This window comes from Natrix helvetica (assembly GCF_964273705.1).
Source record: "Natrix helvetica genome assembly, chromosome: Z".
Taxonomy (NCBI): domain Eukaryota; kingdom Metazoa; phylum Chordata; class Lepidosauria; order Squamata; family Natricidae; genus Natrix; species Natrix helvetica.
The window spans coordinates 25,299,220-25,323,176 of NC_138554.1; the positions used below are offsets into that span (position 1 = coordinate 25,299,220).

At 41.0% G+C, this 23,957-nt stretch overlaps 1 protein-coding gene across 3 annotated transcripts in view; it reads right to left on the bottom strand.

Annotated features, from left to right (window-relative positions):
- The window catches only part of BRSK1 (BR serine/threonine kinase 1), a 71,750-nt gene that overhangs the window by 36,713 nt on the left and 11,080 nt on the right, over window positions 1–23,957 (bottom strand). For all 3 annotated transcript variants that reach the window (XM_081932067.1, XM_081932066.1, XM_081932068.1), the window contains exons 2-3: window positions 11,194–11,288; window positions 2,127–2,212 (exon numbers count right to left, since the gene is read on the bottom strand). In XM_081932067.1, the coding sequence (XP_081788193.1) occupies window positions 2,127–2,212; window positions 11,194–11,288 (181 nt within the window). The remainder of the gene's footprint in view (window positions 1–2,126; window positions 2,213–11,193; window positions 11,289–23,957) is intronic.

Consider the following 23,957-nt stretch of genomic DNA (forward strand, 5'->3'; position numbering starts at 1 on the left):
AAGGATCAAAGTTAGAAACATATCAAAGTTGAACCTGAAATGTGGCATTCCCAATGTCATTTGGCTGAATTTTTATGAATAAAATAAATAAATGTTTATTTTAATAACAATATACAAAAAAGGCTCTCACATAACTTGGAAAACCATTGGCTGTGATAAACTGCACTTCATATTATTGCCAACCAGTGCACCCACCAGTCAGACTGGGCAAAGATAAGCTACACGACTTAAAATGGAAGCGGGAAAGCTAGTTTAATAATACCTCTCCCCAATTTTAGCCCTAATGCACATATACATATTTTTTTCTTTCATGCATTCTCTTTATCCCATGGCTTTGTCTCTCTCTTTATATCTCCTCCCATCGATTCAGAAGAGGATGACAAAGAAAGCTTATAAGTAGAGAATGCAACTGGTCTGGCACCGCCTGGTATGTTGGACAGCTATCCTGCAATTTCTCTCTCTCCCTCCCTCCCTCCCTCCCCCCTCCCTTACACACAGTGGCTCTGCCATTCTGGCAGCATTCACACCCAAGGGAAATACAAGTATCTTCCACCTAGGAAACCGTTGCTTTGTGCCAGGAATTTCAGAAGCAGATGGGAACACAACTCCTTTCTTTTTTATTGGTCCTGCACCTTTCCAGAAACCAAGCTTTTGAATTTCAATTACTTTAGCAAAATTGGAGGAAATGGCTATTTCCTGTCTTCCGCTATCCTCCCTCCCTCCCCATTCAGAGAATGCCACATATAAATTCGAGCATGAGGGTGGAGGGTAGCCACAATCTGTTGGGAGTAAAGTGTGTAATTGGATTGGGATGAATTGGGGGGGGGGGTTTAAGAATCCATTTCAGAACAGCTCCATAAAAACCACATGTCTTTGGCTCTTGTTTATCCCATTTTAACTTGGTCTGCCTTCAAGAAGAGGTATCAAAACTGGCCCTATCTTTGGATAGATGAGGTCATTGCCTCAGACAGCAGACGTTAAGCAGGTGGCCAGCTGTGATGGGAGCCTTCTGTCTGTTCTTCTTGAATGTCAAGCTGTTCCTTTTTGTTCGTAGAACCATGGATGCTTCACCCTTTTCTTCTGAGCCCACTAAACTATTCTGTTGCAAGTGTGGAAATGATACTATCCCATGGCAAATGTTGAAGCAATCCTCAATGGCCAATCCTGCTCTTTTTTATATGTCATAAGAACATCAAATATCAAGAAAAAGGTTTTGGGAAGGTAGAATAACACCTGAGTGGTATCTCATGTAGGTTTGTTGCAGGGAACATGGGGTTAAGAACATGCAAGGGGCATTGAACCATGGTGATTGGGGAAGATGGATGGTTTAATGACTTTACACATTGTGCTAATCCAGGGCTGTTTCAACACATTGTGCAATTAGTAGCTTTTGGCAATTATTTGCAATAATTTTAAACTCAAACTACAATTTTCACATTGCCCTTGCTATGTATTAGTAGATTTCACTCTCTGTGTTATTGCATTTATGCATTTATGTATCAATTCATATTTTTATAAGTCTGGAGTTGTAATTCCTATAGCTATATGTATGACTGGAAAGAAGGCCCCATATTTCTCCTGAATGTAAAATCCTTAGCAAGTAAATCTATGGAAAGAGATGATAATATTCCAGGTGGGTATGTGCTAATTTGTAGAAAGAACTACAGGTAGTCTTTGACTTTGATCACAATTGAACCTAAAATATTTGTTGCTGAGTGGGAAAGTTGCTAAATGAGTTTTGCCCTATTTTACAACCTCCCTTGCCATAGTTGCTAAGTGAATAACTGCAGTTGTTAAGTTAGTATCATGGTTGTTAAGTGAATACGGCTTCCCCATGGACTTTGCTTGTCAGAAGGTTGCAAAAGGTGACCACATGACCTCAGAACACTGCAACTGTCATAAATATGAGTCAGTGCTAAGTGTCTGATTTTGCTCATATGAGCATGGGGATGCTGCAATGGACATGTGAAAAACAGTCAGATGTCCCTTTTTTTCAGTGCCATTGGAACTTCAAATGGTCGCTAAATGAACTGTTGTAAGTCAAAGACTACCTGTATTTCCCTTTGGCAGGTATGTATCCAGGGCCCCATTTGCAAGTGGGAGGCCATCTGCCAATAAATACCTACAAGTATTTTTTGTTCTCGTAGACATCATGAAGTTTGAGTACGTGAGGGTGTTCAATCAGCTTCAGAATAGCAATTTCCCGTTCCACCTACAATGGAAAAAAAAGAGAGAGAAAGTATTTATGGATCTATGACAATTTGCCGTGGCCAAGTAGCCACAAACAACTAGCCACAGCCAGATCACAACACCCAACTAGTCACAGCCAACTAGCCACGGCCAACTCACCATGACCAACTAGCCACAGCCAGTTCACCACCACCAACTAGTCACAGCCAATTAGCTATGGCCAGCTCACCACAACCAATCAACCACAGCAAAGTAGTAATTGCCAGCTCAGCATGACCAACTAGCCACAGCCAACTAGCCACGGCCAGCTCAGCATGACCAACTAGCCACAGCCAACTAGCCACAGCCAGCTCAGCATGACCAACTAACCACAGCCAACTAGCCACAGTCAGCTCATCACAACCAACTAATCATGGCCAACTAGTCACGGCCAGCTCACCATGACCAACTAACCACAGCCAACTAGCCACAGCCAGGTCACCACAACCAACTAGTCATGGCCACCTAATCATGGGACAACTTGCCACGACCAACTTGCCATGGGACAACTCGCTGAGGGACAAGAGTTGCACTAATATCAAAGAAATGGTAGAATAGAATCATTAATGAAGGGATGCAAAATTGGGGACAAAATGAAATGTGAATGACAAACATTAAAATGTTTTATTTATTTATTTTAAGTAATCAAATTGAATTGTTAAATTCCCCCACCATGGCAATTTGTCCTGCAATGAATTGGCAATGGTGACAGAGATGGGTTGCTAATCTTTTTACTACCGGTTTCGGTGTGCTCCTGCACCCGCTTGTGTGCACACCTCTCACCACCGCTACTACCGGTTCAGCTGATCCAGGCCAAAGCAGCAGCAACAACCCACTTCTGCATGATGAGTTGGCCACTGCAAATTGTCCCATTCTGAGTGTTTAAATGTCACAGTGATATGGGTGTCATATAAATTTAATATATAAATCAATAAAATAAAATATTAATTTTGTTTGTGTCCTAGGATGCAGAGTTGGGGCAGATGGAGGTAAGGATTTTCCCATCAACTCATATTCGTATCTCTTTCTTCCTACTACATTATTTTGCTATTTTCTCCATATACCGGTTCTCTCCCCCCCCCCACTTTCTCTGGTCTTATGATAATTCTTTGAATCATGAGTGGCCGTATTATCTTGCCAGGTGATGGATTCATGAAGCCTGTGAAACCACAATACCTTGAAGGAATGGTTGCAGACACCTATCTCAGAAGATGTCCCCTAAAGTTTGTCATCGCATAAAGACACCCACCCACCGGTGAATTACCGTATTTTTCGCCCTATAAGACGCACTTTTTTACTCCAAAAAAGAGGGTGAAAATCTGAGTGCGTCTTATAAGCCGAATGTAGCCACCTGGGTCCACTGTTCCCTCTAAGGTGCGCGGCAACAAAACACCGCGCAGCAGTTTCCAACTGCCGCGCGGTGGTTTGTACTGTCACAGGCGCCGGAGGCTGGGGAGGTCCTTTGCAGACGGCTAGAACTGGCCGCCCGCAAAGGACCTCCCCGGACTTGTTTTGGTGAGCGCGGGGTGACTGACTCTAGTTCAGCAAAACAAGCCCGGGGAGGTCCTTTGTGGGCGGCCAATCCTAGCTGCTTGCGCCCGGCGCTGCGGCTAAAATAAACCTTCAAAGCCCCTGCCGCTACTGGAATATCTGCTGCCGCCTCCGCCTCCTCTAACAGCACCACATTTGCTGCCCGACGCTGCGGCAGATTTCCTGACAGTGAGAAGTGAAGCCGCCAAAGCTCCCGCCAAAGCTCCCGCCCATGGCAGCGGCGGCACATTTGGAGTGAAGCCGCCAAAGCTCCCGCTGGCGCCCCTGCCCATGGCAGCGGCGGCAGCGCGTCCCCCTCCACTCGGAGCATCTGAGCTGGGCACCGTGTTACCCTGCTGCCCCCTCCTCCTCCGCCGTGCTTTTGAGAAGCCATGAGGCTTTTTTCCCCCTGCTGCCCTCCTCCGCCTTCCTACTGGCTCCCGCCCATGGCAGCCGCGCCGGTGCCTCCCCCTCTCTTCCGAGCATCTGAGCTGAGCCCTGTTACCCCTGCCCCCTCCTCCTCTGCTGTGCTTTTGAGGAGCCATGAGCCGCGGGAGCCAGTAGGAAGGCGGCGGAGGGCAGCAGGGGGAAAAAAGCCTCATGGCTTCTCAAAAGCATGGCGGAGGAGGAGGGGGCAGCAGGGTAATGCGGTGCCCAACTCAGATGCTCCGAGTGGAGGGGGACGCGCCGCCGCCGCTGCCACGGGCGGGAGCCAGTAGGAAGGCGGCGGAGGGCAGCAGGGGGAAAAAAGCCTCATGGCTTCTCAAAAGCATGGTGGAGGAGGAGGGGGCAGCAGGGTAACACGGTGCCCAGCTCAGATGCTCCGAGTGGAGGGGGACACGCCGCCGCCGATGCCATGGGTGGGGGTGCCAGCGGGAGCTTTGGCGGCTTCACTCCAAGTGTGGTGGTGCTGTTGGAGGAGGAAGAAGAGGCAGCTGTTATTCTTGTGGCGGCAAGGGCTCGTCGTCGGCATCTTCAGCAGCAGCCCTGCCCCCTGTGAAAAAAACCGAAGATGGAGCAGATCCACGCAGATGACGTCGCCACAACATGACTGGAGGAGGAATTCTGGGAGTTGAAGTCCACAAGTCTTAAAGCTGTCAAGTTTGAAGACCCCTTGGGGTTTTTTTTCCTAAAGGGTTAGGGATGCAAGGATCTTGTAACTTGACAGCTTTAAGACTTGCATGTTCAATGCCAGAGTTCCTGACCCAACATTTTGGTTACTAAGCAGGAGAGTTATTAAGTGATACTATATAACACTTTTAATTAAGCGGGTACCTTGAATAAACATAACTTTGAGTTTCAAATAATACTGATTTTGTTGTTGTCTTAGGTGACACCTGTGAAAAAAATTCAGGTGCTGCTCAGGCATAAAAATGTGCCGCTCAAATACTATACTTTTCTGCTCACACTGAAAAAAAATTAGAAGGAACATTGCCTGGGTCATCTAAAAATGGGGGACATAAAATTGTTCTTAAACTGCTGTTAACTTTATACAGTTGATATAAAATATTTTACTACAGTATTTGGTTCAGAATCTTTTTTTCTAGATTTTCCTCCTTTAAAATTGGGTGCGTCTTATATTCCGGAGCGTCTTATAGGGCGAAAAATACGGTATGTTAACACTTATTAATAGATCAGATTCTTGTATATAGATAGCATGTAATAAACTGTTAGTGCTTTGAACTCAAGTCCCGTTCCTAGTTACTTGTGCCTGATAGGCTATATAGAAGTTTGATGAAAGAAATAGAAATAAATAGGAATAGGAATAGGAATAGGGAAAGGGGTAGGGGTAGGGGTAGGATAGGATAGGATTGGATAGGATTGAATAGGATTGAATAGGATTGAATAGAATAGAATAGAATAGGATTGAATAGAATAGGATTGAATAGAATAGGATTGAATAGAATAGGATTGAATAGAATAGGATTGAATAGAAAAGGATTGAATAGAATAGAATAGAATAGAATAGAATAGAATAGAATAGAATAGAATAGAATAGAATAGTTGGAAGGGAACTTGGAGGTCTTCTAATCCAACTACATGCTCAGGTAAAAAAACAACCTTGGACCATTTCAGACAAATGATTGTCCAATCTCTTCTTAAAAACTTCCAGTGTTGGAGCACTCACAACTTCTGGAGGCAAGCCATTTCACTGATTAATTGTTCTAACCGTCAACAACTGAGAAATTTCTTCTCAGTTCTAGGCTGCTTCCATTGGTGTATTAGCCATTAAGCAGACTAAGCATGTGCTTAGGGCACCAGGTCCAAGGGGGCACCACAAAGTTGAGAAAGAAAGAAAAAACAATGAAGATTTGTACAGTATGTACAAAGGAGGGGGGGGCACCAAGATTTGTCAGTGCTTAGGGCACCAGTGAGTCTTAATCTGCCACTGGTTGCTTCTCTTCTTGATTAGTTTCCATCCTTTGCCTCTTGTCCTGCCTTCAGGTGCTTTGGAGAATAGGTTGACCCCCCTCTCCTTTGCGGCAGCCCCTGAGATATTGGAACACAGTACTCCTTCTTTTCATAGAGAAGAGAAGATTCTTTATTGGCCAAGTGTGACTGTATGCACAAGGAATTTGTCTCCGGTGCATAAGCGCTCAATAAACATATAAGCAACAAAATGATAAATTATAAGATACAATCATAAATCATAAGATACAACCAACAAAGTGATAGTCATAAGATGCCAGTAGAAGTAGGTAATAGGAAAGATGAGAAGGATAATAGTAATGTGTTAGAGATTACATGGTAAAATATTCTTAGGCGTAAAACAGTGCAGTAGGGATTAGATGTTTAGCAGAGTGATGGCCTGGGAGTGGGAGTGGGGTGCAGACTCTTTGTGTCTAGTTGTATTGGCATGCAATGCCCCATAGTGTCTTTCTGAGGGGAGAAGTTGATGTCCAGGATGTAATAGATCAGGAGTGTCAAACTTGATTTCACTGAGGGCCACATTAGGCTTTTTGTTTGATCTGGGCGAAGAATGGGCGACACGGGTGGGCGTGGCTCATGACGGCAGCCCTCCCGAGTTCCGCTTTCACTGGCAAAGGGTTGCATCTGGCATCTGAAAACAGAGCTTGAGAGCTTGTTTTCGCTGGCAGAAGCACCGTGGGCTGGTCCTTTGCTGACAGGGCGACCCAGATCTAAGAACCCCATGGACTGGATCTGGCCCCCAGGCCTTGAATTTGACAATCCTGTGATAGAAGATAGATAGATAGATAGATAGATAGATAGATAGATAGATAGATAGATAGATAGATAGATAGATGATAGATAGATAGATAGATAGATAGATAGATAGATAGATAGATAGATAGATGATAGATAGATAGATAAGATAGATAGATAAGATAGATAGATAGATAGATAGATAGATAGATAGATAGATAGATAGATAGATGATAGATAGATAGATAGATAGATAGATAGATAGATAGATAAACAAATTCAATGTTTTTATATGTTCATTTTTTTTATTTTTGCGTGCCACCCGGAGTCATATTGGATAAGATGAGTAGCTATATAAATTTTATAAATAAAAAAATAATTTTGAGCTTTTTTGATGTTTTTAGTAATTATTGCAATAATGATAGTATGATATTTCTTAATAAACTTTTTTAGATTTGTTGTACACCAGAGGTGGGATTCATTTACCTTCCCTAACAGTCCGCAAATGTGAGTGAGCTCGCTTAGCTTGCATGCACCTCATCTGTGCTTCTGGGCATGCGCAGCGCTCACACATTACATCAGGGTGAGTAGGCGGAGCCTTCCGCAGCCGTCACTACCAGTTCACCTGAATCAGAGAGAACCGGCTGAATACCACTTCTGTTGTACACGCCTCAGAGTCACTTTTGTGGGAATGGTGTATAAACTTGATAAATAAACAAACAGGAAAGAAAAGGAAGCAATTTATGCATGCAAATTGCCTATTCCCTTGAGGGGTCTTTTAATCAAGCAGGGATATTGTAGCGTGCTGGATCAGGTAGTGGTCTTGATTGCATCATTTAGGATTAGAAATTCATCTGGAAGTCAATCTAAACCCCATCACCGGGAGGGGGAAATTCTAGTGTAATCAAGGGCAGACGACTAACATTTTCTGTATGAATAGTGAATAGCTATGACACAGGGAATCATGAATGTCTCATAAACAGTTATTCTAACAAAGAAACTGGGTGTTGGGTCATGTAGTCTTAGCGTATTTAATCTTATTCAAATGTATGAGATATTGAGATTTATCCACGGGCTCCAGAATAGAGCACCATGCCACATTGGAAAAGGGGAAGGGGGAAGGGGAAGGGAAGGGAATTGCACCCAATCATTTCAAAATATGAGGACCACGCAGAAATATTTTATGTTTATTATTTTCAAGGATGCTAACCCCATACTCACCTATCATGGGGCCTGATATCTTCACCAGGTTGTTCACTTCACAAAACTTTTAATTAGCTACTGTATGTTGCTTTGTTGCCTTATTAATTTTTTCCCTTTCCCAATAACAAATTGTTGTGCTAAACTACTTCTCTTTTTTTACTGTACTTTTTTTATAATTGTAAAAACTGGTTGAAGACTGAATTGTACAAAGAGGAATATTTAGGGACTCCTATATTAAGGAGTCACTAAGGTCACCTGGAATTTTTATTTATTTATTTTTGGCAGTGGTTTGCTCTCCAACCTTGTTTCCATTTAGTTTCTGAACGTTTTGTTACCAGACTAGGTAACGTCAGCAGTAGCGATGAGGAATAGGACAAGACAATCCGGCTGCTGATGTTACCTAGTCTGGTAACGAAACGTTCAGAAACTAAATGGAAACAAGGTTGGAGAGCAAACCACTGCCAAAATCAAAAACCCAAGCTACAAATGTTTTCTTTTATTTATTTATATTTCATATTTGGTTTGGTTCTGCAACCCAACAAGACGGACACAGACTTCAAAGGATAATTAGAACTGCAAAAAACAAAACAAAACCCAATTACTACCAACCTGCCTTCCATTAAGGACCTGTACACTGCAGGAGTCAAAAAGAGGGCTGTGAAAATATTTACAGACCCCGCGCATCCTGGACATAAATTGTTACAACTCCTACCCTCAAAACGACCCTATAGAACACTGCACACCAGAACAACTAGACACAAGGACAGTTTTTTTCCCAAACACCATCACTGCTAAATAAATAATTCCCTTACCACTGTCAAACTATTCATTAAGGATGCATTTACTATTACTATTAGTCTTCTCATTGTTCCTATCACCCATCTCCTCCCACTTACAACTGCAGGACTGTAACTTTGCTGCTTAAATCCTTACAATTTATATTGATATTGATTGTTTCCTGATTCCTTATTTGTACCCTATGACTATCATTAAGTATTATACTTTATGATTCTTGACAAATGTATCTTGTCTTTTTATGTACACTGAGAGCATATGCACCAAAGACAAATTCCTTGTGTGTCCAATCACACTTGGCCAATAAAGAATTCTATTCTATTCCATTTTTTTTAAAACCAACCATCTCTGAGTTGAAAAAAGTGACTTATGACTAAGATGAAGCTGGAAGGACATGCAAATCAGGGGTGGGTTGCTGCCAGTGTTACTGCTGATTCGCAACCTGCGTGCAACCCACGTACGCATGCGCAGTTCACTGCAAATTGTTCTGCGCGCTTGCACAGAACAATTTACGGTGAACTGCGCATGTGCAGTCACTAAAATCCAAAATGGCAGCGGCCAAGCGGTAGCAAGGGAAGCAGTTCCAGGGCGTGGTTGTTGCCGGTTCGGCGACCCAAGCCTGAATTCCACTACTGGTCCTGCCGAACCGGGCCAAACCGGCAGCAACCCACCTCTGACGCAAATGCTCTACAGGTGAAAATAAAGATTCATTCCTTTGAGTCTATCACTATGCTACAGAAAGTGAGCATCTAGTCTGCTCAGAGCCTACAGGCAAGATCTTTATCTGTCACCCACTTGTGTTTTATCAGCTAGTCAGCTTGTCCTTAAAGTACTTGCCAGAATATTAACTGGCAGACACAAGGCACTCAATTTGATATAAACCCCTTATATATATAAATATATTTCTGTGGTTTGTTTTGCTTTCCTGTGCTGGCTATTTGATCGGGTCTTACCAAACACTAACTAAGAGCATGCAATGATTTAGTACGCTTCTCCTCTGCTACACGTGACAGTTTCAGGTACTCTTTTCCTCCAAAAGACTTAAAAAGGGATGCAGCTGCCCCAATTAAAACTAATAATAATAATAATAATAATAATAATAATAATAATAATAATAATAATAATAATAATAATAATAATAATAATAATAATAATAATAATACCAAATTACCATTTGCTTTATGTTACCGCTAAAGCTATCTGGTATTTGGAGGGTCTTTTCAATGGTGGTTTTTTTTCCCACATTAGCACAGACTTCAGGAAGGGGAAATCTGTACTACCAGACAGAAAAATACTTCAGCTGAACCAATCCCATGAAATTACTCCACTTTGCAAAACAAATCAAAGGCAAGGAAAAAGATTTGCTCTGGTGATACAGACTGAGATGGTCTGGACAAATAGGCCAGGATAAGGATATTAGAGCCCCCCAATGGGAGTGTTATCTAACCTTGATTCTGTTCTGGGTTGTGCCATTCTCACATAGAGATCATATACATTTTAAAGAATCTGCCTATGTTTTGCACATCCTTTGTTAGGCAGCAAAATCCCCACTGCTCCTTCTCCACTAACAACTTGATGAACTTAACAAAGTTTAAGTTTATTTGATTTATAGACCGCCCCATCTCCCCGAAAGCCCTGAGGATTCCAAAAGGACATAAGTGTCATGAGTTTTTGCACAAATGACATTAGTGTGCGCTTGAGTCATAATGTAGGGTGCAAACACCTAAAAGCCATGGCTTCTGCAGGATGCTTATATCATCATTAACTCCCAAATCCCATCAGTTACTTAGAACGCTTTCTATACACATCCCTCCATTGCTGGGCCAAATTGATGGGATTGCAATAATGAGGATAGGATGAATATAACTTCAATGACAGCTAGGGGTTGCTATGAAGTTGCTCTTAGTGAAGAAGCCACCTCAGTAACATCACTCTGTGCTGCCTCTCTTACACTTGACAACCTGGTGAGAGATTGCATTAATTTTGCAAATTTCCCAGTGGCTAGAAATTGACTGGAAACTTCCTTCAGGGCTCTAATACAGACAATGAATCAATTAAATATCTCTGCTAAGGGTTCCACTTTTATCAGACTTCGACCTTCTCACGGGAAGGAAGGTGAGAGGCAGCGATGAGATGCATAGAAAGCATAGCATGCCATTTATTTCTCTGTGGATTCAGTGCCTCGCTCTTTTGGTCTTCTCCATCCTCTCCAATCTCCCTCACCCACCCCTCAACCCGCTGCTGTAACACCTAGAAATACGACTTGCTTACCTTCATCAGTACAGACTCAGAAAGCTTTTCCCGGTTCACTATCTTAATGGCAACTTTCTGCCCTGTGATGCAGTGTACGCCCAGCTTCACCAGACCTATGGAAACAAAAAGGCACTAGAGTTCTACCGTAATGCAATGTACCAAAGCTTTGTGAAGTCAATTCATTGCAATCTCTGCCATAGCACTTCCTTCAAATGTGCCTGTTTACTAGCACATGCTTGGTAGCCTTCAGAGATGAGGAGCTGCATGCATTGGCAGAGAAAGGATAGAGCAGAAGAAGGCTGTGGATGAACTGGAATTGCCAATTATAGGTAGTCCTCGACTTACAGCTGTTCATTTAGTGACCATTCAAAGTTGAATCTCTTTGAGACTTTCCTTATTTCTGAGTCCAAGAACTCTCCATCAATTCTTGAGTTGGCAGCAAACTACACTGGTGTAGTTGCCCCCTCTGCCCCCTCTCTTTCCAACCACGGACTTATCTCCAGAATTCAGATATTCCTCGACTTACAACAATTTATTTAGTGACTGTTCAAAATTACAACGGTTCTGAAAAAAATGACATATCTGTTCTTCATACTTATGACATTGCAGCATACCTTTGGTCACGTGATCAAAATTCAGATGCTTGGCATCTGATTCATATTTATGATAGTTTCAGTGTCCTGGGGTCACTTGATCACCTTTGCAACATTCCGACAAACAAAATCAATGGGGAAGCCAGATTCACTTAACAACCGTGTGACTGTTAACAATTGCAGTGATTCACTTAATCACTTTGGCCAGAAAAGTTGGAAAATGAGGCAAAATTCACTTAATAGCTAACAACAACAGAAATTTTGGACTCAGTTGTGGTTGTAGATCAAGGATTACCTGTAGTCTTCCATTTTTTCCCTGTCAAACTAGTATACATGGGTCCGATTTCTATGACTGAAATAATCCTTGGGTATATGTTTATATATATGCTATGTTTACTGATTCCTACAACTTCCCACAAAAACCCATGAATGGTCTCAGAGCATGTGAGAAATTGAAAGAATTGCCATGCACAGCCACCTGGTGTTCTTGGGTCATTGCTTTGAAATTTGATCACTCTAACCAAATCCTGCATTTTACTTAAGGTCCCTTCAAAGTTTAACACTTGGCAGAGAGGCGTGAGACATAGAAATAGAACTTTTGCTGTATGGAAGAGAATGAAACAGAAGCAGAGTTAGCTGAGAAGTTAGAGGGATAATGCAGAAAATACAAGAATGGTGGAAGGATCGCTTCTCAAACCTTCTATTTAGACAGGTCCCAAAGGTGCTTTCCCACAAGGGAGCTGGGCTTTCTTGTTTTCACTTCTCACCCAAGAAGCTTATTCAGCTCTGACTGGATGGTGGGAAATGGAAGGATTTATATTCCTTTTAGACAGCTGGTCATTTGCATCCTTCTAGAGAGTCATTGAGGCCACTTGGAGGTTTGTCTGTGTCCTCAGGGTCTCCTGAGTAGTGCAAATGTGATAAACCTCCAAACACAGATAAACCTCCAAGTGGCCTTAACTATTGTCTAAAAGAATGCTAATAACCATATCTGCAAATAATATAAATCCTTCCATTCCCCACCATCCAGTCAGAGCTGAAAAAGCTTCTTGGATGAGAAATAAAACATTTTCAACAAAAAACAAGAAAGTCAACTTGCCTCTTGAAAAAGCACCTTTGGGATAATCAATGATGTGACTAAGAATCTCCACAGATATTTAGGTAGGGTTCATCTCTTCATTCCTATTATATTTATAAATTGTGCATCCATGAAAGATGTTATAAATTGCAATAATACTATACTTACAAAGCAAATCTGTGTGTGTTCCATGGGGAAAAGTTGGTGTATATATTTCCAAGTACGTGTATAAGTGCTTCAGTGCTATCTCATCCAGGGGGCATAAAACCCATGTAGTACTGCTTGGGAAATTAGGAAGTCCTTCACAACACTATTAGCTTGCAAGGAAAATGCTTATACTCTGGAATTAATCCAGAGTATAGGGATACTTAGAGATAGGGCCAGAGGTGGGATTGAAAAATTTCAGCAACCGGTTCTCTTCCTGGTTGCGTGGCCTACTCAGCCATCTGTACCACAGCAGGGGGGCATTTTTGCCCTCCCCATGCTCCAGAGGCTTTCCTCGAGCCTCCGGGAGGGTGAAAACAGCCTCACCTGGACTCCGGAGGCCCTCTGGAGGCTGGAAACAGGCCCGTTTCCTGACGTCCAGAGCTTCCAGGAGGCACGTTTTTCATCCTCTCTGGGTTCTGGAGGCTTTTCTCGAGGCTCCAGGAGGGCAAAAACAGCCGCCCCTGGGCTCTTGAGGCCCTCTGGAGACTGGAAACAAGACTGTTTCTGGATTTCCCGAACTTCTCGGAGGCCTGTTTTTCACTCTCCTAGAGCCTCCTTGCAGGCTCTGCACTTACCTGGCATAATGAACAGGCCGCATGGAGACTCCTCGGAGGGGAGTGGAAGGGTGGGCAGGGCCAGCCAGTCCTTCCAACTACCTGTTCAGCAAACCAGATGCAAAATTAGCATCCGGTTGATTCGAACCTGTCCAAACCAGCTGAATCCCACCCTTGGATGGGAAAGACACTTCCAATTCTCATTGAAATATAGTATCTTTTCATCATTAGCCACTTTTTTCCATATTCCCTACTTCTCTACAAGATGCAGAATTCGAATTGCAACTTTATCTTGAGCAATCCTCATAGCAAGGATGACCATTACATGTTTAAAAAAAACTTTCTTTCCCGTTTGCATCTAAACCTCGCACAAGATTGCCTTGGTAACAACTTCTGTTATGTTGCCATTATGCTGAATTCATCTCATCTCCATCTCAGAAATAAGACATCTTAGCTGATGTGATGCAAAATTGCTTCCCACTTATTCCAGCGTTGCCCAAGATGAATATTACTAAATCTGTTAGGTCAGTGTTTTTTGTTGACTGGGGAATTCTGGGAGTTGAAGTCCACAACATTTTAAAGTTGTCAATTTTGCATAATATTGTGTTAAGTTTTATAACCATGTAAACATAGGTGGGCTGCTCCCGGATCGGGTGAACCAGTAGTAGCGGGGACGGAGGCTCCACCCACCCGCCTGGACACATGTGCAGAAGCATTGTAGGCGCACACAGAAACCAGTAGTAAAAACAATTGGCAACCCACCACTGCCTATAAAGGTAGTCCTCGACTTGTGACCAAAATTGAGTCCAAAATTTCTATTGCTTAGAGAAGCAGTTGTTAAGTGACTTTTGCCTCATTTTATGACCTTTCTTGGTACAGTTGTTCAATGAATCACTGAAGTTAGTACTATGTTTAAATGCAATAGGTCAGGAAAGAATTGAAAATAATGGTGATACAGGTAGTCCTCCACCAAAATTGAGCCCAGAATTTCTGTTACTAAGTGAGACAGCTGCTAAGTACATTTTGTCCCATTTCATTACCTTTCTTGCCACAGTTGTTAAGTGAATCACTGCAGTTGATAAGTTAGTACTATGGTTGTTAAGTGAATCTGGCTTCCCCATTGACTTTGCTTGTCAGAAGTTCGCAAAGGCTGATCACATGACCCTGGGACACTGCAACTGTCATACATATGAGTCAGTTTCCAAGCGCCTGAAGTTTGATCATGTGATCATGGGGGGGATGCTGCAATGGTCATAAGTGTGAAAAACTGTCATAAGTCACTTTTTTCATAGCCATTGTAATTTCGAATGGTCACTAAATGAATTGTTGTAAGTCGACGACTACCTGTATTCTAGAGAGAAGTCAGATAATTGCCAGTGGCTGGGAACAGAGCGGGCAGAGGGGACAACTACATTAGTATAGTTTGCTGCCAACTCAAGGATGGATGGGAGCACTTAAATTCAGAAATAAGGAAAGGCTCAACGAGGCTCAAAATATTGAATCTGAAAGAATGCTGATTAAATCTATGGAAAGACATTTACAGAGAAAGCTGCCTTCATGTTTATCAACTTGCTCTTAAGAGCTCTATAAAAGGAGAAAAATATATTGTTGTTTACATGTTTTGATAATGGGATAGAGCCGTTGCCCTTACATTTGACAGCTTGGTACTTTACGTCTTTAGTGGAGATAAAAGAGGTGATTAAAAGTGAAAAACCTTGGCCAGAATCATGAAGGTGGAAAAAACAGGTTCTAAACTCCAGTTCAGCTATGTCTTTTTCATCTTCGACTGAACTCAATTCCTATGGTTGAAATTTACTTATGCAAATGTCACAGTATGAAGGATAATAATAATGCAAGATTTTCTTTATATGTGGATTTCATCTCCCAGAGGCCATACATCTGAAGAACCAGTAGAATGAGGAAGGTTGGTGAGGAATAAGCACAAAAAACAAACATATTAAGCATTTCAACTTATTTCCATGACACCCTCTGTGACAATTACAGAAATACAGGAACTCCTCAACTTATGACCACAATTGAGCCTGAAATTTCTGTTGTTAATGAGACAGTTTTTGTAACTTTTGCCCCATTTTACGACCTTTCTTGCCATAGTTGTTCAGTGAATCACTGCAGTTGTTAAGTTAGTAACACAGTTGCTAAATGAATCTTGCTTCCCCCTTGACTTTGCTGGTCTTATGGTTGTAAAGGGGGATTACATGACCTCGGGACACAGCAACTGTCATAAATATGAACCAATTGCCCAGTATCTGGATTTTGATCATTTGATCTTGGAGATGCTGCAACAAGTGTGAAAGTGGTTATAAGTCACTTTTTCCAGTTCTGTTGTAACTTCGAGTAGTCACTAAATGAACCGTTATAAGTCTAGGACAACCTGTTATTACAAAGATTAGCATACATATAAATGGCACAAATGTTTAATCAACTTGATGAAATATTGACAATAAGCCATTATTATTCCCTTAGTATAAAGAAAACGGTGAAGTAGAAAACTTGTGGAAAACCTTCCCACGCCCTTATTTTATGCATGCATTTCTCTGTGTTTGACAAGAGTGTTCAGTATAGGCAATAATGACCTGACACGGATAAAGAAATCTCTATCTATATAGCATGATAGTTGCCATAGATCAGGGGTAGTCACTACTGCCGGTTCACTCACTCACTGTGCCCCCCACAGGCGCTTGCGCTTAATGCACAGTGCAAAAAAAATTGTTCTGCCCATACACAGAAGTGAAAAACAAAATGGCGGTGCCTATGGTGCCACCCGGAGAACCAGTTCAAGGGCTTGGCAGGCCTGAGTCACTGCCGGTTCCAGCGACCCAGGCCGCCAAACCACTACTGGTTCAGCCGAACCAGTCCAAACCGGTAGGACCTCATCACTGCCAGATATCCTTCAGACATTAACTGATGTTGCAGGACCAGAGTAGCAAAACAAACACGTGAATATCATGATCACATTGACGGAGAGCAGAAATTCAAAATCCCACTTCTACTCAAAAGCATGATCTCTACGTCTGGATTATATTGCAAAAAAACCAACAACAACCCACCCTTATTTTGATGTTCAGGAGGATTTCTATCATTCTTACTTTTATTTAAAGCTGGCCACAGCATGATGGCAGTTAGAGATAAGTGCCTCAACATTCACAAAAGAGAGATGAAATGCTGTCAGATTTCTTACGTTCTCAAAGGTTATGAATGGATCCTCAATCGATTTAAATTTCCTGCCTCTTGCTTCTCTTTTCAATGATTGCAATGCTGTAAACACTTAAAAGACTAAAAACATCAAACGGATTCTGTGAAGTTAAGGCAGTTGTTTCCTGAAATTACCATAAATCAGACCATAAATCCTCCCGGTTTGAAATATAATGAAATTCTGATATAATATCAAAATCATATTGTAAAATTAGACTGGATCCAACTCACAGATCCTCAACTATCCCTAAACTAGTTGCTCCTGTGCTTTAGTATTTAGGTATCAACTCTGCAAACAAACCCACCAGGCACCAGCTATTAGCTTACAATATTTTGAGCAAACTCATAAAATTAGTAGTTCTTTTTTTTAAAATAAATGAGATACATTTCATTCCCACCCTTTCTCTAAGGAAATCAAGGTGGTATACATGGTTCTATTCTTCTCTTCCCATCATTTTACCTCATAACAGTCCTGTGAGGTAGATTAGGATGAGAGAAATCATGGCTTCCAGAAAAATCATCATCAAGGCTCAGTGGAGATTTTAAAGCCAAAATTGCTCCTAAGCTTGTGGTTGTTTTTAATTAAATGGATGACAATGAATTTGCAGAGCACTCCACTTAAAACATTTGACTTGTATACCTCAAATTTTAAACTAATAAAGAAGGGGAAGTCTATTGCATTTAACCAAGGATGATAATGTCATCGTGGAATCCTTCTTGGCAATATTCTCTTTTCCTACAGAAGAAAACATGATATTTGAGGACAGAAAGCGATAATTCATCTCTCTGGTCTATGACATAGTTTGCAGTTAGTGACAATTTGGCACTAGCTGCATGTTTAGCCGGTATACTAAGAGAGACAGGAATCAACAATTTGTATAGGCTGTGTTCCTAGTTATACAACATGAACAGAGCTGGGAGGAAAAACTTGTTGTTTCTTTTTATTTTGTATTGGTTAAACCAGGGAGGGCTAACCTTTTTGTTGTTGCGTGCTGCACCCGCCCCCATAATGCTATGTTTTAGGACGAACAGTGACAAACTGGAGCAAGCCAGATAAAAAGAAGGCTATAAGAGGAAAAAACTTATGAAATATAGTAGGAGACACAGGAAATGTTTCACTTGGGTATAAATTGGAGAAAGACATGAGTGCTGCCTTCAAGTATCGGAAGGATTGTTACTGTAGAAACCAGACAAATATTCTGTCAAAATTCTTAGAGATGACATAAGACAGGACAAGAACGAGGACAATGAGTCTAAGCTATAAAGTAGTACATTTCAAGTGGACATCAAGAAAAATATCCTGCTGGTAAGTTCTGTTCACGAATGAATTAGATTGTCTTGGGAGGGGATGATAACCTTTGATGGGGGTATCTGAAAGGCTGGGCAGCCATCTGTTGATACCGATTCCTGCATATAAGGGCTTGGACTGGATCAGTGTTCCCTGACCATGGAAAATTCTAGAAATGTTGACCAACTCTCAGAATTCTCAGCAATAGCTAGGCTGGCTAGGAAATTCTGGGTACTGAGTGCCATTCCTCAGGAAGTTACCAAGGCTGGAAACTTTTGGACTATATTATCTGCAGCCCTTATTTTATGATTCTATAATTGTGAGTCAATGAAAATGCTTAACTGAGCTACACTTTACCAAATTAGTTTCATTGCCTGAGCTGGAATAACATACAAGGAGCCACAGGACTGTCTGAATTATGTAATCCATCCCCTGGCTCAGTGTGGGACCCAAATTAAAGTCTTGTTGAAAGATGGCTAGTAGCCTCTTCTTAAATACATCCACTATATTAAATGCATTGTGGGACACTGTGTCTCAGTGGCTAAGATGGTGAGCTTGTCAGAAAGGTCAGCAGTTCGGCTGTTCGAATCCCTAGCGTTGTGTAACGGAGTGAGCTCCTGTTACTTGTCCCAGCTTCTGCCAACCTAGCAGTTCAAAAGCATGTAAAATGCAAGTAGAAAAATAGAAACCACCTTTGGTGGGAAGCTAACAGTGTTCTGGGTGCCTTCAGCATTTAGTCATGCTGGCCACATGATCATGGAGACGTCTTCATCTCCGTTTCTTCTGCTTTGAAACAGAGATGAGCACTGCCCCCTAGAGTCAGGAACGGCTAGCACATATGTGCGAGAGGAACCTTTATATCCAGGAAAGAGGATCCAAAAATCTCTTTATCACAGGAGGAGGAGCCAATGTTGCGACGAGATGACATGCAATCTCAATGCTCTGAGATCGCCATCAATACTTTTTCCGCTGGGTGGTCCAAACGGACCTAAACCATCCTGCAGAGACAGTGAACAGAAAGAATATGTCTTGCTGATCTCAGGGACATCGCGAAGTCCCTGATCGATTCAAGAGAAGTTCTTCAAGTCGGCGACAAAAAATCCAGCCATTAGGCTGATGAAGTCGGAGTGGCTCCAAAACGAAAGGATACGGGAAGAGAAAGTATTTCCAGCTAGTGAGGAATTTTTACCATTTTAAAAGAGACTGTCTATAAAAAACTTAAAATTAATTTAAATTGGTGAACAGAAGAAATAAGCGGCAGAATTAAATCTGGAATGGTTTTGGACAGTGGGTTATCTTACTTTTTAAATGCTATCTTCATGGATGGAATTTATGCAAGCCTTTTAAAACGAATGGATTAAGTTTTCTTCTTCTATTTTTTTTCTTTTATTATTCTTTGTAAACTATGGACTAAAATTCTCCTCTTTCATTACTGTGGGTGTTCTTCTAATTCATTCAAGAATCGGATTTTTTTTAACTTGAAATACAAAAAAGATACAAAAAGAAACAAAGAAATTTGCAACAATAACACTGCAACTCGGAGGCTGGAGGTATGTGTATTGGAAACTGATTATCCTGGCTTGGCACTCCAAGGTTTTACTGCTTGTTTATAGAGAGTGATAAGAAGAAAAGCATACAGATGTCCCTTTGAAGCATATCTTCAAAGAGAAGGTGAAAATAAAATTTTATTGTGAATCTATGCTTAATCTTGTTAAAACCTTCCAAGCTAGAGCAGCAGTGTTTGTTAGCTGGAGATAATGGCACAATTTCATCAGCAGAAAGAAATTTTAAGTCTGCAAAAGATATTCTCAGAAATACTGAAATTATCAAACACATATGAGAGGATAGAGAAGAAGTTGGAAGACTTGGAGCATCTAACAGCAAAATATGATGAAGAAATTGGAGATGTTTATCAAGTGGAAAAAGTGATGGTTAAAATCCTAAAAATCGAAGAGGAAAATGAATATAAAGAAATTAAAATTGCTGATATTTATGGTGATTGGTTTGTCTCTGAAAATGGAAAGACTGGAATACTGAAAGAGGAATTAAATGGAGGGGAAATCTACCCCAGATGGCAAGATACAGAAGAAGAAAAAACAAAAGAATTTATGGATTTAAAGAGAGAAATTTTATTAGCAATATCATTGATAACACTACCGACAATCAAAGATAAGCTGATTAAGGAAACAGAAGAAGGGCATCGAAATTACATGAGAGATTTTATAGCAAGAAGTTGCTAAGAGGAGTCCATACAAAGTTGATTAAGGAGATGATTAGAGGACTGACACCACAAATGGCAGAAGATATGAGAATGTTTTGCTACTGGAAAGATACAGGTTGATAGATGGAAGAGTATAACTTAAAACTAGTTAAACTTAATGAAATTTAGTGACAATAGATATAGTTAAAAAATAATTGATAATGATAATAATGTATACAATGTGTAGGGTTATGATAAGTAATAATTGGATATGAATATTGAATGGTACCCATGAAAGGAAAATTAGAAATGCTTTTGGATTCTATATAAAGGTTAATAAAAAAGAACTAAGTTAGACACAGTTAAGTCTTGATTATTAGGGGGAAAATGTTATGATGCAGGATATAGTTAAATAAAGGAGAGATAATGATAACAACATATATACAGGTATGGGTACAACATAAGGAAACTGGATGTAAATTGTAAACAGTGATTTGGAAAGGAGGATTAGAAAACTTTGTTATTAAATGTTATGGATGTTTAGCTAGAATAGGACATAAGGATTCAGTGTTATTGGAGGATTTTAGAAATAGTAAATGAAATGCCAGTATGTGGTTATGTATTAAATCTTGGTATATTTTATGATGAAGGATGTTTAAACAATTATAGTCAAATGAAAATGGAGGTATGCTGATGGTAACATGTATAAATATCTGAGTTAAAATACTTGAGTTAATATGAATTATGTTTTTTGACTGTGGAAGAGATGCACGAAAGCCTTTTTGTAACCAACTGATACACTTTCTACAGTATGTAAAGAAGGATGTGTTGTGTTTGTTTTGAAAATTAAAAATAAAAACATTTTTTTAATTAAAAAAAATCTCTTTATCACTGATACTTCTATCAAACTACATTTAGTGTTAGGAACGTTTTCCTAATGTTTTACTAGAATTTATTTTTCTGGAATTTAGAGCCATTGTTCTGTGCTGAATTCTGGAACAAGAGAAAACAGATCTTGCCATGTTTTGCCTCAGTCATGTTTTCACAGTTTTTTCTGAACTAGCTATCCCTATTTTTGTTACTGTGTCCATGTCCACTGTAGAATCTGTAAAATCCAAAATACAGGCCAAGAGAGTACTCTAGTGCAGGGGTGTCCAAACTTGGGAACTTTAAGACTTGTGGACTTCAACTCCCAGAATTCCCCAGGCTGGGGAATTCTGGGAGTTGAAGTCCACAAGTCTTAAAGTTCCCAAGTTTGGACACCCCTGCTCTAGTGTAAACAAAATCATGGCTGTGGAAATTGGGTTTCATTGGGTTTCCAACCTTGAAAGCAGGAGTGGTATACACTTACCTTCCCTACCAATTCACAAATGTTAGTGCACATGCCACCTCCGCAGATCCTTCAAGAGCATATCCGCTTTTGGCAAAAAAAATTGACCTAAATGGGATGCCATAGAGCCGGGGGGGGGGGGGAGCCACCTGCAATTTCCGCTATTGGTTCAGGCTATCCAGTCCAAACCGGTAGAATACCACCTCTGCTTGAAAGTAACTGAATCCGTTGAACACAGTCACGTTCACATACATTTTTGCATTTTACAAATGCAAGAGAGAGAAATATTAGTCAAGTCAGACCAGACATTTCCTGTTTATTGGCCCTGCTCCTTCCTGGATCTCTGCCAGAGACCTTGTGGTTAAACTAGATGTTTGCGATATAGCCATTTGTAGTATGAACATATGCTGCACCATTTACATAGGGTGCATTCACACAGCATGCTAAACTAAAATCAGGTTGGCTGATTTATGGTTCAGGGTGAATATTGCCACTGCTTAGTGCCTTGGGGTTAGTCTGGAGAGGGAGTACTTCTCATTTCTTTCTCTGTTGCTCCTTTTTGTGCAGAATCAGCCCATAGATCTAGCTTGTCCCTCAACACAGTGGCATCTATAGTAAGTGCTCACATTGCATTTTTCCTGGGTCATGGCCGAGGTTCACTACCAGGTTGTTTTGTGCACCAAGTCCCGATTTGCAAACTACGCATTCACTCCCTGGCATCACACAGCTCAGGGGCCTTGGATACATCCTCTATGAGTATATGTTGGCAGGGACCCAGATCCTTCTGGAATTGAGTCAGTGTAAATCCCTGTAGCAGAATTAGACAGTCCAGCGGACTCTAGACGTTTGAACTAAAATTTCCCTAATCCTTGATCCTTCACCTTGGTAGACGCAGCTGATGTAGGGCACTTGTTTGTCTGCACCTGCCCTGGTAAAAGCCTTCTTTGCAGATTCTCTCCTTCCAAATTGGAGAAGGAGGAATGCTAGGGAGTAGAAGAAGCAGGGGACACAAGGTCCTAAGAAAATCACTAGTCTCTTCAAATCTTTTTGACAGATAAACAATGAGATAACTCCAACTTGGCAAATTTACAGAAGGCAAGCTGATACTGTATACACTTTCTAGATCTTTTGGCTCCACTAATGGACCCTGTAGTCTACAATACTTAAATGACATTAGGTTGGTTATTCCTTAGCAAAACTGAATGTTTTCACAGATCTGTATAAATAATTCCCAACCATGTTATTCCCCATATATGTCCAACTTTTATTTCCATAATCCTTGGCCACTACTGATGTTGATGTCTATCTGAAAGGGAAATTGGAAATACCTTGATTGACCAACTGGGTTTCCTTTCTTGCCGTTACATGTAGCGTCTTGAGAGGATAGCATTTATACCTGCACATTCCATTTTTAAATATGTTTTACTTATGTTGATATTGCTGAGTTTTTTTCTTCAACTGTTAAAAAAGTTCTGCCAGCTACTCACAGGGCCATCAAACTTTTTTTTCTTGCTAAACTGCTAACTGTGGCTTTGATATCACTAGGAACAAAAATAAATTATCTGCTAAAGGCTGTAATATAATTATGCCCCAATACATACTCACTTACTGGGGAAAGGATAAGTGGAAGTCTTAATGCAGTGGCTCTAACTTTTTGGGCAACAGGGACCGATTCTGTGGAGAGAGGTTTTTCCACGGACTAGAGGGGGAATGGTTTTGCGTACTGCCTGCATCTCATGGATGGGGCTTCATTTGTTTGGACAGCATAGTTTCTGGCGTGCTTTGGCCCAGTGCCAGCCAAGAGACCAGGGGTTGGGGACCCCAGTCTTAATTTGAGCTGAAGACATATTTAATACCTAACAGAGCTTCATACACTGACTTCTGAAGCTCTGAAGATATATTCTTCTTTATGGCTTTGTTTACCAACTTAATGAAAAGAAAAACAATCTCATGTTAAAAATGAATTAATATAGTTTGCCAAAAGGCAATTAGAAAACATTCCATAAGTTTTATCGGTGGTAAAATTGAATCGGTTGAAGGACACAGAATGTTATAGTAAGCCCATAAAAACAACTTTTTTTCAATATCAGGTAAATTATAGCCAGTGGTCGCTTGACCCAGTTTGGCCCAGTTCAGCCGAACCGGTAGTGGTAATCCAGCCTGGTTCACAGAACTGGCAGCGACCCAGGCTGACTATGCCCCCGAACTGGTTCCCTGGTCTCCGAGGCTGTTGTTGGCATCTTTTTTATTAGCTTTTAATGGTCTTCGCACATGCGCAGAACCATTTACAGTGAACATGTGCATGCATGAGCAACATGT